The sequence below is a fragment of the Colletotrichum truncatum genome, assembly GCF_014235925.2.
Source record: "Colletotrichum truncatum strain CMES1059 chromosome Unknown Contig_0004, whole genome shotgun sequence".
NCBI classification, from domain to species: domain Eukaryota; kingdom Fungi; phylum Ascomycota; class Sordariomycetes; order Glomerellales; family Glomerellaceae; genus Colletotrichum; species Colletotrichum truncatum.
Genome location: NW_027222401.1, coordinates 634043 through 651552, shown reverse-complemented (window position 1 = coordinate 651552; position 17510 = coordinate 634043). Strand labels below are relative to the sequence as shown.

The following is a 17510-nucleotide window of genomic DNA, read 5'->3' as shown; positions in this document are numbered from 1 at the left end:
GAGTCTACCACTACGGCTGAGTCTACCACTACGACTGCATCTACGACTATGACTCAGTCTACGGCTACAACTGAGTCTACCACTACGACTGAATCTACAACTACGACTGAATCTACCACTACATTTGAGTCTACGACTACGGCTGAGTCTACGACGTCAACCATCAGTAGCTCTGCAGCGCCCAGCTGCACGCCCCCTTTAACATCATTCCCGGCCTGCGCAACGCAGCCTGATCCATATGTGCGAGACTACACATATGATATCGACTGTGGTAAACGTAGCATTCCGGGTACGGGTATTCCGTTATATTTTAATGAAATTGTCGCGTCTTTAGATGCTTGTGTTGCCCGTTGCGATGAGGATATATACTGTGGTGTCTGGAATTTCTTTAATGATGGGAGATGCCAGACATTCAACTTCCGTACTGAGCTGGTGAATGATTGTAATTCCTACATCACGGGTCAATATGTCCCTTAGTCTCTATTTGTAATATTGCTAGTACCGGCCGACTTCAGCTTAAATTCTATTTAACGTGATGGATAAGCGAGCGGTTGAGACAGTCGGGTGGTTTACCCGACCGCGATTATTTCCTCTGCACATTGTAAATCACCTGCCCATTCTCCCAAAATCATAGCATCATCAGATAAAGCAGCGCAAGTAATCTTAGCGATTCAGACTATAGAAATCACTCTAAATCATAGTGCCCGAGCGGCTGGACGGATTTACCCAGGACCATATACAACTCTGCTTCTTCGACTGAAGGGAACACCATTACAACGCGACATCATGCCGAACTCACACAATTTGAGGCTGTTGAAAGAGGTGAATTTATTTAAATACATCCTCGACCTAGATTCATAATTTCTTCCTCTCGGCTTAGTGATGTGGAAAAAATAGCTAATCAACTTCTTACCGACCGCAACCCACCTCCATTTAAGTTAGGAAACGATAGGCGTCAAACTTTGTTACTACTCATATTCAGCACTTGTAATAGTACTATGAAGACTCGTCTGGAAAACGACAAATTATCTCCAGTACTAATAGGCTGCAGCACAAACTGGTCCGGTTTTAAATCCTCACTTCTACAAATTTTGGAGCAAGATCTGATACTTAGCTCTGATTCTTTGACATTTCGAACGATATCAGCCTCTAGCAATCTTTACTTAATAGAAAAGACGTCCAAGGGTAGTTATCCTGACGGCTTGCTACAAGAGCTACTGATGAGTCAAATAGGGCTTTCGTGGCACGTAAACAAAGTTAACCTTTATTATGTAGTACCTAAGTTGTACAATCTGTCGGTTACAATAGCTTAGTAAATTAGAGAACGCCCGAAGTAGCTAGACCTCACAGTGGCAAGGAAACCCTAACACACACGCTGCAGCGAAGAAGGTCAGTAGCGAAGACGCAGTGCTGAACTAGCAAATCTGCCATTGCCCCATCATTTCACCCACGAGTCGAGTGATTCTGTTTGACTCTGGTATCCTTCACTGTTCCAGTCACTCGAGCAGCAACTATTCAAATTCTTCTTCACGGCATTATCTTCATGCACCTCAAAGTCCGCGCATATGTTCTTCGCTGCCACTCGTTTGCCATCGTGATAAACAGTGAATTCAAGGCTACAGCCGTCGGACACCATCTCAATTTCGAATTCAAGGCGGTGGTAGATCTTTCCTATGGGGTTGGTAAAGGTTGGCAAAGCCTCAAAATCAATCTTGCTGTTCCAGGTGATAGTGCACAGTTTCTTGACTGTCGAGTCCTTGCGGTTGGGAGCAGCAGATGACTCTGAATAGTGTATAGCCTCAGCGATTCGTTCGGGAGGCTTTTCAAATAGGCGCTGATAGCTATGGCGAACAGATTTGGCGCCAAAAACATCAGTTCCCTGGTAGTGTGAGCGAGCAAGACCGCTACTGTGGGGTTTGTGGCAGGAATTGGTTGCATCATACCTGCTTCAAGTACCAATGTACTTGATTGTATGCCTTCCAGATCATTTCAACTTCATCCCATACTCTGTCAGTGAGAAGGTGGACGTCCGGATTGTAATGCTGCCAAAAGACAATCCCATAGTTGATTCTTGCGATCCTTGACTTTACAGTCACAGAGAGATCTGTGAACAGTTTTTGCCGAGTGAGACCTTGAATGACCGCACCCCGACATATTGCACTCCAGCTATATTTTATTAGCATATCCTCTCACAGGGGTTTGTATTACTCACGGTCGAGAACCCTGTGCCTGTAGAACGTCAGTGCCATCATTGGAAACTTCTTGGACAAGATGGTTGTAAAGATATGCAGAGCGACCAAAGCCTCCCACAAGGATGATGTACTACGGGATTCACCAGTCAGCCACAAGGAGTCACACGTGCTTCAGACTTTATTACCTTTGGTAGTTTGCCATATCTCAACTTGACCTGTTGAATCTGCTCTTTGACTAGCTCTGTGACTTTTCCGGTGATTTTCCGAAACATTGGATCCAGGTCGGCATAGCTGAGTATCAAGGTTTTTTTGTTCATAGTACCGCTTGCATGAACACATCCTGGAGGAAGCGTGACGATCCATTCTCTCTTTTGGCCATTGAATTGCTTCTTGATTCCGTGCTCCCAATCTCCATTTATGAATCTCTGGACCTCATCCTTGGGTAATGCATCCCAGATATGTGGGCCGATCTTGCCCCTCATAAGTTCAATGAACGCTTGGTCAAGAAAGACAGCTCCACAGAGTCTACCGTTCCCTCTTACGGCTTCTCGTACAATCAGAGGACTCGTAGAAGTTATCTGATAAGATATTAGGTCAACCGTACCACCTCCAGCGTCACAGACGACAAAGTGATCTCCGTCCTAAACAACAATGCAATTTGTCAGTGAATTCAATCTTTCACGGAAGTCACTAATAAGAGCTGTACCTTGACGTCAGGGCGATGACGAAGGTCAACCATGGTGGCTAAAGCAGCAGCTTCGGGTTCAGAGATGAAAGACAACACAGTGTTACCGGCTGGACGCCTATGGAGGATGCCGGCGTTCTCTACTGCGTATCGCATGCGAGCCTTGGAGTAGTCCGGCCACATTGCTGGAAGAGTGACAACGACATGAAATCTACACAGTCTCATGAGCGCTTTCCCAGCTGACTGGGTAATGCACTCGATAGAGTGGTTCCACAGCAGCCGAATATAGCTGCTCACGACATTAACTGTGTCTTTGTTAGCTTCGGCCAAAAGAGTCTTTGCGGTGGCAATCTGAGGTGAATTGTGCAACTCTGCTGAGATATCCTTGTTATCTATCAAGAGAAGTTTGAACCATTTCAAGGCGTCCTCATTGTTGGCAGCTGGTATTTTGTAGCCCCAGAACGCTTCATTTTGGATTCCGCGGTAGAGAAGAGTGGAAGGTGTTTTTTCCGTGTCAGAATTGAAGTTCATGTCTGATGCCCACCGGGTTATGACCTCAATGTTGTTTGGCTGGCCCGAAAACGCCCAGCTCACTCCAGAGAACCTGTGACTTACATTAAGTCTTCCGGTAACCCTCGACTAGAAACAAGCGCGACTTACGTTGTCCCGAAGTCGATGCCAATAACTATGAAGTCATTTTCTGTCTTGTCGGGGAGTTTTGCGGTTGATAAACCGCTCTTGTCAAATCGCCCAGACATGATTTCTGTATGATGCGTGCGTATCAGCTGACAGACGAGGAAAATACTTTGTGTGTAAAACCAAGCCAGAGTACGAAATGTTGAGGAGAGCTGGACGCAAACAAGGTCCTTCATGATCAATTAAATGGAGGAGCATGAACGTTGGGGAAACATGATCATGAAATGGCCTCGTATTGTAGTAGCCCAGAATTAAACTTTCGCTATTATGGTTCACGCAATGCTTAGCTTAAATGAAAAGTTCTTGTTAGGTCAAATTGAGAAATTCTGTTGGATCGAACTGAAGCTTCTCGTTGAAACTCCCAGACAAAGTAACAATAGGATTTATGTGAGACGCTGGAAAATGGCCACTCAGAAAACGGGACCATGAAGTCCAAGGATTGAACGCGTTGCCTCGCCATCATTTTCTAGGTTTGGTGCCCACATTAATTTTAACGATGCTTTTCGTTCTAAACCAAAATCTCAGGGGGTGCCTTGTTCTTGCGATAACCAGTGTCATATCTGAGACGACAGTCTTTTCTCTAAGGTAAGGCAATCAATGCAAAACGGCTTTTATTTCCCCCAAACCCCCCATCGTGTTTTTGTTTCAACAGTTGTTGTATGAACAATGTCACATATTCTACAACGGCACAATCTTTCGAATTGAAATATTCCGTAACCCCAACCTTGTCCTTTACACTCATCTTAGTCCGCTGGTGCCTCAAGAAGTCACTTCAGCCATAATGCGGGAAAACCGTGATCAACAGCAGAACCTAAACCGACCGTCACCTGTTGGCATAGCCTCCCCACCCCAGGTGGCATCGAGATCAGAGCGTAGAATTGGCCAACGTGCAAGGTTTACATCGTCGTGGAGTCCGCAATTCTTATTATTCGGAAATGACGAAGCACATAAACAAGCCGAAGAGATCAAGAGTCTGAGAAGTTACAACTCGGAGCTGCTTCAGCAGTTGGAACAGCAATGCACATCCCTCAGGCAGTGCGACGATATGTTGGAAGAAAACGGCAAACATATCAGAGAACTTGAGCAGCAATTGAAAGGCTCAGAGAGAACTTATAGAGATGACATTAAAAAACACGGAGAACGAATCAACGAGCTTCAAGATACGGTTTCCGCTCTGAAAGAACAGATATTCGAGTTGCAAACTGCTAAAGCTATTGCAGATGATATTAAGATCTCGGATAACGCCATTCTTGAAATCTGGAAGCGAATGGCGTATAACATTCGAAGTACTGCCATTACTCATCTCACTCACTGTCCTTCAAAGGAAGAGCTAAAGGGAAGCTACCAGGATCGCCCAAGTGCGGTCTCACAAATGGCCTCTACGGACTATGACTGTTTACAGGATGAAAACATGAGACATCTTGTGGTTGAGAACTACATTTGGCGTTTTGTGAACTCTCATATCTTTGGCGGCGGCCAGTTGCAGGAATTGTCGGGAGCATGGGGGGGAGGGGCGGGTGTACGGCTGTATTCCCTCAGTAAATGTTTGATTTGTAAGTTTGTCCCTCCGCGTGAAGTATTGCTAATAAATCAAGACTATACACATCGCAGCTAACGCCTAAGAACATAGTTCAAATCACATGCCAAAACGCTGCGGAGTTTTTTAGCTGGCGATCGCAAGCCGCTATAATGATTGACGAGCTTGTGGGTTTCCGAAACCAGATCCTTCAACAGCTTGCCATGACAGGGCACATTACCTTTTCATCGCTACTCCCGCCTGGAAAAAGACACGACAAGTCAGCAAGGAATGCACTCGGTCGAGAGTTTCTCAGCATTTGCAAAGATGCAGTTGAGCTCCAGTCCATTTTCATGAAGTCAAAAGCATACTTTTTTGTTCACTGGGAGAATGCTACAAAGTCCGGAATGGAGAAGGTGGTTTATAGGCCGGATGACATGGAAGCTGAGGACTGGGGAAAAACTCTCGGCGACAAAAGCGTTGTAAAAATTAACATATCACCAGGTCTTCTCAAGTGTGGCACTGCCAATGGGGTTGATTATGACCGGAGGATTTGGTTGGTGAAACCCAGGGTATTTTGCGACTAATGTGTGTGTAATTAAGAGCTTAAGTGAAAACCATTCCCAGTATAGCTAGGCAGGTTTAGGTTAGGGTGCAAATGACAGACAATTTTCAATACATACCATCATTCAGTCGGAAGAAGGCAGCACTCATTCGTCACACTGGCGCTTCATTTCGAGTTGAAGAAGACCATGGTTTTTTTTTTCCCACTCTCTGTTATGCGAATGTTAATTCCAACTGGCTTCCATATTCTGGCGGTCGCAGACAAGGGTCGAGAAGTGTGTTATGCAGTTGTGCTGACTGCTCATATTCAGTGCTCCCGCAGATACTATTAAGCCTCACATAGAAGGTATGTATTGCAATGAAACTGGACTACGGCTCAGTGCGGTATAGAAAATTCAGGGTTTAACAACCAAAAGTTTGGATCATATAATATTAACTTGGACGTTAGTTCGCTCATTTTCCCTCCTCTTCACTTACTGCCGTGTTCTAAAGAACTTTGGAAGATAACGAGATGACGTCTCAAGCTTGATCGGCCAACAACAGCACCGCTCGAAAATCCTACAGACCCACTTAACGGCCGGCCTTCCTTTTCGGGACGCCGTGCCAGCCGCTCAGTCACAAAACATGCAACACGGAACTTTCCCCATTCGCTCCCACTTCCTCTCTTCATCGCTCGCAACAGCTCTCATCGCAGCCTCATTGATTGAGCGCAGCATTCATCAATTGATTGCCGTTGCTGAAGTGAATTGAGATAGTTGCTCCGGAACACTTCCATCAATACTCATTGACGTAGTTAGAATGGCCCGCCTCGCAGCGCTTGCTCTCACTGGCCTCGCCTTGCTCACGCGGCTTACATTGGCGGTCGCGACGCAGGCAGATGTCGAGACGCCCGAGTTCAAGACTTTCAGCTTGCCGGAGCACCCGCACCACGCAGTCCGCATCAAGGAGCAGAGCGATGAAATTTGCGCTGCCGGGTCGAGGCAGTGGACCGGATGGCTTGATGCAGGTGGAAAGCACCTCTTCTTTTGTGAGTCGCACTAATGGCTAGCACTGACCATCAAATCTGATACATACAATTCTAATATGTGCGATAGGGTACTTTGAGAGTCTGAATGACCCCAAGAATGATCCGCTCAGTCTGTGGATCACGGGCGGACCCGGAGGCAGCGGTCTCGTCGGTGAGTAATACACGGAATGCTCTCCAAGAGATGAACGGTAATTGATGCGAGTACAGGCATGATGCTCGAACTTGGGCCCTGCCTAATCAACTCGAACGGCACCGGCACGGTCCACAACTCTTACGCTTGGAACTCCAACTCGTCCATGATCTTCGTCGACCAGCCTGCCGGCACCGGTCTGTCCTACTTCGATGAGGGCATCGAACAGCCCGTGACGTCCGCCATGGCCGCAGAGGACATGAACGTCTTTCTCCGCATCTTCTACTCGGCGTTCCCTCACCTATCCACACTCCCCTTCCATATCGTTGGTGAGAGCTACGGCGGACATTACATCCCCGCCTTGGCTGCAGAGATTGTGGAATACAACACCGGATCTCCCGCGCCGAACTTCAAGATCCCCCTGGCGTCTGTGATGATTGGCAACGGGTACGTCTCGCCCGCGGACACGGTGTGGGGTTACTACGACACGCTGTGCACGACGAAGCCCGGCGTCCCGGAGCCGGTTTTCAATGTGAGCACGTGCGGCAAGATTGCCGACGCGCTGCCGAGGTGTATGTACATCCAGGAAGCGTGCTACGCTTACCCGGATCCGATCGTCTGCAAGGCGGCAAACAAGTTTTGCACTGACAACATTGACTGGCTGTACTACAAGGACGTCAAGGCGGGCGGGAGAAACCCGTTCGATATCACGGCGCCGTGCGAGACGGAATCCATCTGCTACGCGGCCGGAGACGGGATCGAGGATTACATCAAGTCGGAAAAGGTCAGCGCCGCGCTGGAGATTCCAAAGGATGTCGCAAAGAATTTCAGCCTGATTTCAATGTTGGTCAACAGCGGGTTTGAGCATGCGGGAGACGTGTTTCTCAGCACCGAGGCGCAGGTCAAGTACATCCTCGAGTCCGGGGTGGACGTCCTCATCTACAACGGAGACCTTGATCTAGCGTGCAACACAGCGGGAAACATCCGGTGGACCAACAAGTTGGCGTGGGCTGGGCAGGTCGAATTCAACGCGCAGGATCTCGCGGTATGGTATGCTGCCAAGGGCCGGGAGGTCGTGCGTGCGGGGCGGTGGAAGCAGGTTGTGAAGAAGACCAAGGGAGGCAAGGAGACAAAGTTCGCATTTGTTACGGTTGAAGGATCGGGACATATGGTGCCGTTGGACCAGCCTGAGGTTGGTCTGGCGATGGTCAGAAACTGGCTATTTGGGGACTTTGCGACGGCTAGCAAGGGCGGAATGAAGGTTCAGGTCTCTGGGCAAGGGAAGGAGGAGCAGTGGTCATTGGAGTTGTGAAAAGAGGGATGACGACTCGTGATTCTGGGAAAGGCAAAGAGATGGATGGCGTCGGCAAACAAATTGCCATATGGTGATCCAAATAGTATGGTGATCCAAATATCGCCGATACACTCATCTATGGAGCTCTCAACAAATGTAAGGGTATGGCACTAGGGTTCAAGAACGTGCCCCTTGACCAGAGATGATGGCTTCAACTTACTAGTAGATGACAAAAGTCAATCTGGATAAGCTGCTCTTCATGGTTGTGCTTGCTTATGACACGCAATGATGTGATTAGCCAGCTTGGCCTCATTTGAAAACCCCTCATCGTGATGATGGATGATCGACATGTCACTTACTCTGAATACTGTTTATATCCAGTCTGGCACAGGTCATCCTGTCATCCCTGAACATGCAGATACAGGGCTTCAACTGGCCGGTGATCGATTATGGGCTGCTAGGCAAAATAAACGTGAACTCAGCGGTTATTGATCCTTCCCAGTCATTGACATTGGCATCGGTGATATCGATATTCTCCATATATGACGGTTCCAATTCCCATTGAGCTGATGGAGCCGCCTTTATCCTTTAGAAATAGGCTGTGATGATTGGTGGTGGTACGACGGATGAAAGGTTGCAGCGAGGTCTCCGCTGTAAGAGTCGCATCGTTCGCATTCATAGCAGGGAAACAGCTTGTTGTGTCCCTCAGTAGAGTGTTCTCGGTGGTCGACCGACGCCAATAATTTTGACCACCTTGGCCTACCTTCATAATCTTAGTTGCTCACCTTATCCACCCAAAGTGGAGAGGTTCACTTCTTGGCCGATATTTATGTCAACTGGCTAGAGCCCTGATTTGACGAACCAACAGCCCCCAGTCAGCTAAGCAGCGAGGAAACCGGGCTGCTGGAGAAGACGCCAAGTGCCCCCCATAGAGTTATCAATCAATCAATCAGTCGATAAAGTGGATATAGGCATTTCTCGGCGGTCCGAGCTGACCTGAATGAAAACGTGCGACCCCGGATTGGGGGTGAGAACCCGGATTGGCAGACGACTGGCGGAAGGATGGTTTGGAATCACAGTGACTACCACTGCGACAGCCAAGAGAAAAGGGGGGTTCCCAGTTGGTGCTGAAGGATTAGGAAGGAGCGAAATCCCTACTGCCCAGTGTGACACAAGACCCACTCTGAGTGGTTCTAGACCCACTACAACGAGATACGGGGGCGCACAGGCGTTGATACGAATTCAAGAATGCGCGCGGTAGGCAGATGGGCAGGAAGGTGCACCTGAAGCTGGACTGGGGCGCACCTGCAGGGTCGATATGGCGGGCAACACGTCCTGGAATCATGATGCTTCAACTATCCCGTAAACAGCCCAAATTGGTTTTATCCACGAAAAGCGAAAAGTCGGGATGAGACAACCTCAAATGCCACAATAAGTTCGGCAGCAATCACGTAACGATGGGTAACTGTCCACTTCTCTAACCGTTTCTAGTGTATCCCGACAAGCGGCGGCGGGTTCTTGTTCATCTGACAAACGTCTAGGATGTGGGAAGCTATGCAATGCCAACTCAACCTCCCGCGATCAGCCACAGGCATCCTCCCAGCACAGAACCCAAACCTCCACCAAAGGAAGCTCAATTGGCCATGCCGCCGAAGACGTTACACAAGCCACGGGGTGGCGTCCACGTTCATAAGAAGATGAGATGAGACTACCAGTAGACGGGCACGGGACGGCAGACCGCTTGATGCCATGCGAGTTGTGCCACAATGGCTGGACGAAGAACACCCCCCTTAACTAGACAGTAGAAAATAGAAGCCGTTGAGTGCGGCTAGAACAAGGCCTCCGTCTGTTCTGTGCATCTGCTGACTGTAGCAGACTTCGTCTCTGCATATAGAACTCATACTCCGTACATACATACATAGTGCCGTGGCTGTAACCACAGCATGGCGTGGCGTGGGCGCCTCAGCAATCCGTCATCCATCCACCACTGCCTAGCCACCCACTGGAGAGTCCTGCCGTCATGCAGCCCAGGGAATCCCTCGACTGGCAATCACACCTCATTCAGCCCTGTCCAGATGCGCCCTACGAATTGGGGTCTGGCAAACTCAGGTCGCTTTGAATACCGTCCTTCTCGCGCGTTGTCACCCGTGCCACAATGAACCAATATCAACCTACCGTGTCAAGCTTTTTCTGGGCCGGTCTGAGTTGTGTTAAGGTGCCCTCTGCGCTGTCTCTCCGTCTTGCAAGGATGAGGACCCTCTCAATCGACGGAAACCAGCCCAACGGGGTCAAGTTTGAAGCTCGACGGGAACATCGCACGGAGCTGGGGAGTACCGGGCATTGGTTTACTGCAAATACCACCATCCACCTACCCGGCACTGACTCCCCGAGTTCCCCCCGCTGGCTCTTCTTTTGCAAAGGACGAACACATTCCCCAGAAAAGCCCCATCGAGGTCCATAGAGGGGAAAGAAAAGCAACCGGCTGATTGGGATTTCATGCTGCTGGCCCCCGCTTCTTTCCCCATGACAGAGATCATCCGCTCTCTCTCCAACTTTCAATCTCCTAGAGTTCGTCTTAAATCTACCAAAAAAGCTGCTGCCTGCCACCGAGTGGGCGCCACGATCCTTCCGAGTTCGCTTCAAGACACCACGGCGTTGACTCCGACCAGGCATCGAGAGACACGGTCCCGCGGCACTCAGATACTCATTGATCCAACCAGCCGGGTCTGAGCTTCTTTGGCCCCCGTCCTATGTATCGGTCTGATTTAGTCCTATTTGTTGGTTCTCCATCCGCCGCTCCCGTGATATTTCGCGGCTGTTGCCCGCCATGGCGGCTACTGCGACTATGACGCCAACAACGTCAACAAATACCTACAGCAGTATTGTTGTCACCAGCTTTCCATCCAACCCGCTTACTACCCAATTCGTTGCGCCGACGTCTTGTGGCGAGATCTACAATGGCAACATCTACATGCTCGATCCCCAAGAAAACTGTCTTCCCTCGAGTCATCGGAAAGAAGAAACGGCCTATTTTTCGCCAGGATATGTATGTCCTAAAGGTTACATGACAGCCAAAATCGACAACAAGGGCGTCCGCAGCATCACCACCGTCACTTGCTGCCCTTACCGCAGCGACATCATCCTCTCGGCTGTCGACCCTGCTACCCTCTCTGGCCAATGGATTGGTCTATTTTGTACTTGGATCGCCCCAGAGGCCACCCGAATCGACATCGTCCACACTGCAGATACTCGCACATGGACTCAACAGGAGTATGTGACGTCTCCAGGCGGCGTCAATGCATATGGCGTCCGCATGGTCTACCAGTCAAGCGACCTATCTTCATCAGCGACATCTTCAATGGCCTCGGTATCCGCTACGAGCACGGGTAACGTCACTGTAGTTGGACCAACATCCGAGCGAGGGCTATCAAGCGGAGCATCAATAGCCATTGCGGCCGTCGTGCCGGTCGTCGTGCTTGGCTTAGTGGCTGGCGGTCTATTCTGGTGGTGGAGGAAACGGCAGGCGTTGAAATACAACCGCGTGAATGACGCCAATATGGCCCAAAACCAGGGTCCGCCTGGCATGCCCCCGGCACAGCGGATGCACCAGCCTGGCCCGGTCCACGAGGCGTCCACGACGCAGCAGTACCAGGATCCGCACGTATACCAACAACAGCATCATCACCCGCCGGTGCAGACGATGCAGTCAATGCAATCCCTGCCCTCGACCTATCCGTCATCTACAACGGCATCATCTGTCCAGCAGTCGTCTCCCAGCGTGCCATACTCTCAACAATACGGTCACAACGGAGTGTACACAAGCTATGCCGGGTATAAGCCGCCTAGTGTGTTGGAGGAGTCCCCTACGGCACCGTCTGGGCAGACATTCACTTCAGAGCTGCCTGCAGCTGTCCCAAGGGAGCTGCCTGAAGACCGTCCGGGCATGACAGCGTCAGGAGTGCATATTGACCACCAAAAAGCCATGGGTATGGGGCCTCTTAGATGATGAATGTGAGGATATGAAGATTTAGTGAGCGTGGTTAGATAGGACGATACTGGCATCAGGGCGGCGCATTCAGCATTGGCTTACGGAACAGCAAGGCGTTTGAGTGGCGTATTCATCTAATAGGGATTTATCCTAGGCAAATCTTTTCTATGGCGACGGGGCAGAGATACTCGCATATCTATGAATGGAGTTCTAAATCTACATCTACAACTATATAATGCCGATTACACGACTAATGAGCTGGGCAGCTCTACACCTCAGGTCAATCTTTTAAGGCCGAACGAGCAATGAAGTCCCCAGGACGCTGAAATAACACTGGACCCCCCCCCCCCCCCCCCCCTTTGGATGATATACTGGGACTGGCGCAATTCCGTCTCCCCATCAGCACTAAAGTAGTTGCGCCTGCCCTTCTGGGCGACGATGGAATGTGGCTGAGCCCTCAGAAAGCTTAGCCCCAGGATCCATGTGTTGAATACTTTAGCGAAAGTTCCAGTCCGAGCTAGTCCGAGCCTGCATCAGGTATTTTTATGACTTAACCTTACCAATTGTGAGGACACAACGAAACCTCTCAACACTTTTCATTGTTCACGGCTGGTTTCCGCAGTAAGTACAAAATCATGATTCCCATAACGGACCACAAAACACTACGTTATTTAGTGTCCACTGGCTAGCAAAGGACGAGATATCAAGTTTTGAAGCGGCCGGCAGCGGGCAGTTGTATTTAAGGGGGGTAAAGGGCTGTCCTTGTGACTAAATATATTGGACGCAGGTTTTTTCAACCCTTCTAGCATTCTCTCCAGGCTTGTTTATGATTTCCCATCTCGAGAAGCAAAGGGGCGGGTCTACCGTGTACCCTCATTTACAAGTAACGCTAGGCTTAACCCATAGCCAATCAGGCAGCAAACTGAGAGTGCGAGCTGGCTCATCTCGGATCGCACAGGGACAACAGCCGACCCGTCCATCTCGTGCTGTTATTGCTTAAACAACCTAGCGAATTTCCCAGGATGGCTGCCTTAGCTACCTACTATCGATCTGAATGGCCTGGCCTCGGCTGCAATCCTCTGGGTGCAGCTATCCGCGTTAACCTCAGGCCCCTGCTGAAGGATTCGCGACTGCAGCTCAGACTTCGCCAGGGGTGCCCTGGACCTGGCCCCATAACCCCTTTTAGCGTTGCTGACTTGTCTAGGATTCTGTTTTTTCTTCGTTTTTACCAAGCAAGAGTCTGCTTACGAGACCCATCTTGCCCTCGCAACGCAGCTTTGGATCGCCGTTGCATCTGGGTCAGTTGTGAGTGGTGGGTGGGTGCGACGGAGGGGGGAAAGGAGTAACCAGCAAAGGATTATTCGAAGCTAGGCCCAGGTTTCGCAGGTTCCCCTTCTAGACATCTTTCCTTTTCCTTCCCTTTTCCTCTTCTTGGGCTTCGTCAGTCACACCGTAGTACGGGTCACTGGACGAGTTCGCGTCCTGTCGCTTGCGAATCCCTTCAAACTCTCATGGGATTTGTCGTCCTCTCTTTGCTGTAGTATCCACAAAAATATATTCCCTTACCTTGTTGTCATCTGTACGGGAGGATTTCTCATACGAAGAGGCCCCAAAGTCTCCAGCCCAACAGCCCAAAGCCCCCTTCTTATCTGGCTTTGCCCAGCCCTTAGATTGAAAAGATGGCTACAGCAAGCTCAACCACAAAAACGCGCTATGTCGCGTCGACATTCCCCGAAAACCCTCTGCCGACCTCCGACTTCAGTCCCCCGGCGTCTTGCTCTGGCGTTTACCTGACAAACAACGTCTTCGCCATCGATAACGACCTAGCATGTCTCCCCAACAAGTGGAACGGCGCCAGCACGGCGTTTTACTCCCCAGGCACAGCGTGTCCGACTGGCTACACCGCGCAGCCTCAATGCTCTAGAAACGGAGGCGTACGGACCGTGACGACCGTCACCTGCTGTCCCTACCGCGCGGGCATCACCCTCTCGTGCGTGGAGAATGATTTGACGTTAGCCGGGCCATGGGAGACGCAGTTCTGCACGTGGATGGCGGGCCCGGCGACGGTCGTCGAGTATAGCATTAGCAGAAGCGGAAGCGTGGAAAGGAAAGCAGCTACGATGAGCAATCGCGATGGAATCAACGCCTGGGGAATCAGGATGGTGTACCAGGAGAGTGACCTCGTCCCCAGTTTGGTGTCCGCGACGACGACGATGGCAACGACTGGGACCGGAACTGCAACGGGAATTGCAGGTACAACTGCGACGGGAGCGGTGACCGGAACGGCGACTACCTCCGCAGCGACGAGTATTAGCACCGGCGATAGTAGCTCAGAATCAAGCTCGGGGCTTTCATTAGGCGGCATCATCGGCGTTGCCGTCGCCGTGCCGGTTGTCTTCATGGCGGCGCTGGCAGGATTGTTCTTCTGGTGGAGGAAAAGGAAGCACGCCTACGCCGGTGTGCAGCAGCCCACCCCCAGCGACACGAATGATCCATCTGTTACGCAGCAGAGCGCGTACACGTACCAAGGCAGCAACTATCAGGGCAGCAGCTACCCGGCGAGCGAAATGGCGGGAGGAAGCATTGCCGGATATTACCAGAACGACAAGGTGCTGATGAACCCCGGGCAGGCGGGTGCGGGACAGCACCAGCAGTTTAAAGCGTATCCTCATGTTGTGCCTGCGGAGTTGCCGGTTGGACATGGGCCGGCGGAGCTGGATGGTGGAGGCATGGGAGGTAACAGGCAGAGCTAAGGAGAGAAAAATGAGTTTCGGATGGGATCTGATGAATGTGATGGGGTGATTTATAAGTGCCGTGGCAAGGATTTGATGTTGTTATACTATTAGCGTAGGGACGGAGTTCTCTCAACCAGCGAGGAGGGTATTCAGATGGGCGTATTGGGATTCACAGGATCTGCTGGAACTCTCTGCAGTTTGTTTACTAAACCCTTATAAAAGGTCGTCAAAAGTTGTCCCTTTGATGTCCAGCAATATTATTTTAGCTTTGCATAATAATAAGGATTTTTACCCATTTCACGCCAGTATAGTGTTTGTATCTTCCTCATCTGCGGCCACAAGCCAGGCAATGACTTGACATGGTGCATCTCGAGAACTCCTAAAGGTCAAGCTCTATTACCAATCGCATATGAATTATAAGTCGGGATGATCTAGATCGGCCCGGGCGGACAATCAGACTGGCCGAGTCCCGTGCCTCCGGCCCCTGGTGAAGCATCACTCCGAGGGGCGCCCCACAGGAACACCGAGCTCACACCGCCTGCTATTCCTGGAGTGGTTTTTTACCCCGCCACCCCGCCATCAGCTGTAGAAAATTTATCCTTTTATGTCGCTGTATCTGCCCTGCTTATCAAGCACGCAGAACTTCCTCGACGCATTAATAAACCACGTCGTTTAGTCACAGCGCTTCACCTTTTATACACTTATACCCAGCGTTTCTGACGTCTCTCCCGTTCGGCAGCAGAGACAAGCGCAATCTGTTTCAGAAACTACACAAGAAAAGAACCCCCCCACGATAGAAAACAGCAAAAATGTCCGCCCACCGCGACGACCACGAATCTGACCCCGAGATGCTCGGCGCCGACGAGGTCGGCGAGGAGGTCAACGTCGACGCCGAGGATGTCGCCATGGATTCGGACGATGACAACGAGGAGATCACCCTCCAGAACGACTCTGTCGCCTACTTCGACCTCCACCAGGACTCCGTCTTCGCCATCACCCAACACCCCGTCCACCCGACCATCATTGCCACCGGCGGTTCAGAGGGCGACTCCGACGACGCCCCCGGCAAGGGCTACCTCATCTCTACGGCCGCCGCCGCGTCCCGACCCGTGCTGCCTGCGTCCTTCTCCGGCGACGCTCCCCAGCAGAGCACGCAGCTCGAGGCCATCTACGCGATCGACGGCCACACCGACAGCATCAACGCCCTCTCCTTCACCCTTCCCAAGGGCGACTTCCTCGTCACCGGCGGTATGGATGGCAAGCTCCGCGTGCACGCCGTGCGCGTGAACTCGCCGACCGCCGAGGCCGCGAGCGTGCAGATCAAGTTCATCGCCGAGGCGCAGGAGGTCCCCGAGATCAACTGGATCGCGCCGTGCCCGAACCCGCAGTACCCCAACACCATCGCGCTCGGGGCCAGCGACAACTCCGTATGGGTCTACACCATCGACATCGCCGCCGGCGGCGGCAACCCCGCCAACTGCCTGCAGCTCGTGCAGACGTACTGGCTCCACCAGGCGCCGTGCACCGCCGGCGCGTGGACCCCCGACGGGAACCTGCTCTGCACCGTCGCCGAGGACTCGAGCCTGTACGTGTGGGACGTGTGGGGGGAGGCCGCGGCCGCGGGGCTGGTCGAGAGCAACGGGCAGACGGCCGTCACCATGACCGCCGAGGACCAGCGCTTCGAGGTCGAGGGCGGGCTGTACAGCGTGGCCGTCGAGCCCAAGGGCGCCTTCGTCGCCGTCGGCGGTGCCGGCGGCGCCATCCGCATCGTCAGCTTGCCGAGGCTGGCGAGCAGCGCGCAGCCCGGCAAGGGCGGCAAGAGTAAGACCTCCGCGGACGTGGCGGCGGGAGGTCAGATCCTCGCGAGCTTGCAGACCGCTTCGGACGGAATCGAGACGTTGAGCTTCACCACGGCCGCCGGCGCGCCGGGCGGCCAGACCTCGACGCTGCTTGCCGCGGGATCCGTCGACGGCAGCATCACCGTCTTTGACACCGGCAGGAGGTTCGCCGTCAGGAGAAGCTTGCCCGGCGCGCACGAGGAGTTTAGTGTCGTCAAGGTCGAGTTCGTGAAGAACTCGTGGCTTCTGACGAGCTGTGGCATGGACGGCGTCGTGAGGAGATGGGATCTGCGGGCCCAGGATGCGGGTCTGGTCAAGGAGTGGAGGGGCCACCGCGGTGATGGCGAGGGTGGCGGTGTGCTTGGTTTCGTGCAGGGCGAGACGGGCGAGAGGGTGGTTACCGCGGGTGACGACGGTGTTGTTCTTGTTTTCGAGGCTTGAGAAGAGGTTGGGTTCATTGCTGGGGAGGGGGTAAGGTTTTTTAATGGATTTTTGATGAGAGGATAGATAAAATAAGGGGGGGTTTTGTAAGGTACGACACCGCTGCGTTATTCGCGGCTGGGATGACGATGGATCGGATACCGATCTAGATGAATTGAAGCTTTTCACGTTTTATCCGTTTTGGCGCATGGCTGTTTTTTTCGTTGGTACGTGAGTGTCTTGTGTGTCTTGTGTGTCTTGTGTCTCATGAAGCGCGTTGTAGCTTGTTTTGCTGGCGACGATCATTTTGGTGAGACATGCGGCGGCTTCTTTTGAGTGGGGGTTATTATATTAGAGCTTAGATGCACGCCTCAGCAGTTTGAGTTTAAAAGCCATCGTCTTTCCATCTTACTTCCCCGCCGTGG

At 51.7% G+C, this 17510-nt stretch overlaps 8 protein-coding genes across 8 annotated transcripts; 6 read left to right on the top strand and 2 right to left on the bottom strand.

Moving 5' to 3' along the window:
• Window positions 1–1438: 1438 nt before the first annotated feature.
• On the bottom strand, window positions 1439–3635 carry CTRU02_206972 (uncharacterized protein; the record flags this gene model as incomplete). Its single annotated transcript, XM_070204811.1, has 6 exons — window positions 1439–1879; window positions 1944–2166; window positions 2213–2317; window positions 2343–2833; window positions 2899–3481; window positions 3538–3635. 6 exons carry the CDS (start codon window positions 3633–3635, stop codon window positions 1439–1441), a joined length of 1941 nt encoding a protein of 646 aa, XP_070061344.1.
• Window positions 3636–4354: 719 nt separating this feature from the next.
• Window positions 4355–5676, top strand: CTRU02_206971 (uncharacterized protein; the record flags this gene model as incomplete). Its single annotated transcript, XM_070204810.1, has 2 exons — window positions 4355–5126; window positions 5204–5676. 2 exons carry the CDS (start codon window positions 4355–4357, stop codon window positions 5674–5676), a joined length of 1245 nt encoding a protein of 414 aa, XP_070061343.1.
• Window positions 5677–6451: 775 nt separating this feature from the next.
• Window positions 6452–8122, top strand: CTRU02_206970 (serine carboxypeptidase; the record flags this gene model as incomplete). The annotated part of the gene is made up of 3 exons (XM_036729415.1): window positions 6452–6680; window positions 6748–6831; window positions 6888–8122. 3 exons carry the CDS (start codon window positions 6452–6454, stop codon window positions 8120–8122), a joined length of 1548 nt encoding a protein of 515 aa, XP_036578922.1.
• A 484-nt stretch (window positions 8123–8606) lies between these two features.
• On the bottom strand, window positions 8607–8783 carry CTRU02_206969 (uncharacterized protein; the record flags this gene model as incomplete). Its single annotated transcript, XM_036729416.1, has 1 exon — window positions 8607–8783. The coding sequence occupies one exon, from the start codon at window positions 8781–8783 to the stop codon at window positions 8607–8609; it is 177 nt and encodes a 58-aa protein (XP_036578923.1).
• Window positions 8784–9646: 863 nt separating this feature from the next.
• On the top strand, window positions 9647–9805 carry CTRU02_206968 (uncharacterized protein; the record flags this gene model as incomplete). The annotated part of the gene is made up of 1 exon (XM_036729417.1): window positions 9647–9805. The coding sequence occupies one exon, from the start codon at window positions 9647–9649 to the stop codon at window positions 9803–9805; it is 159 nt and encodes a 52-aa protein (XP_036578924.1).
• A 1126-nt stretch (window positions 9806–10931) lies between these two features.
• CTRU02_206967 (transmembrane alpha-helix domain-containing protein) lies at window positions 10932–12110 on the top strand (the record flags this gene model as incomplete). The annotated part of the gene is made up of 1 exon (XM_036729418.1): window positions 10932–12110. The coding sequence occupies one exon, from the start codon at window positions 10932–10934 to the stop codon at window positions 12108–12110; it is 1179 nt and encodes a 392-aa protein (XP_036578925.1).
• Window positions 12111–13771: 1661 nt separating this feature from the next.
• Window positions 13772–14845, top strand: CTRU02_206966 (transmembrane alpha-helix domain-containing protein; the record flags this gene model as incomplete). The annotated part of the gene is made up of 1 exon (XM_036729419.1): window positions 13772–14845. One exon carries the CDS (start codon window positions 13772–13774, stop codon window positions 14843–14845), a length of 1074 nt encoding a protein of 357 aa, XP_036578926.1.
• A 791-nt stretch (window positions 14846–15636) lies between these two features.
• CTRU02_206965 (WD domain-containing protein) lies at window positions 15637–17106 on the top strand (the record flags this gene model as incomplete). Its single annotated transcript, XM_036729420.1, has 1 exon — window positions 15637–17106. One exon carries the CDS (start codon window positions 15637–15639, stop codon window positions 17104–17106), a length of 1470 nt encoding a protein of 489 aa, XP_036578927.1.
• Window positions 17107–17510: the final 404 nt, after the last annotated feature.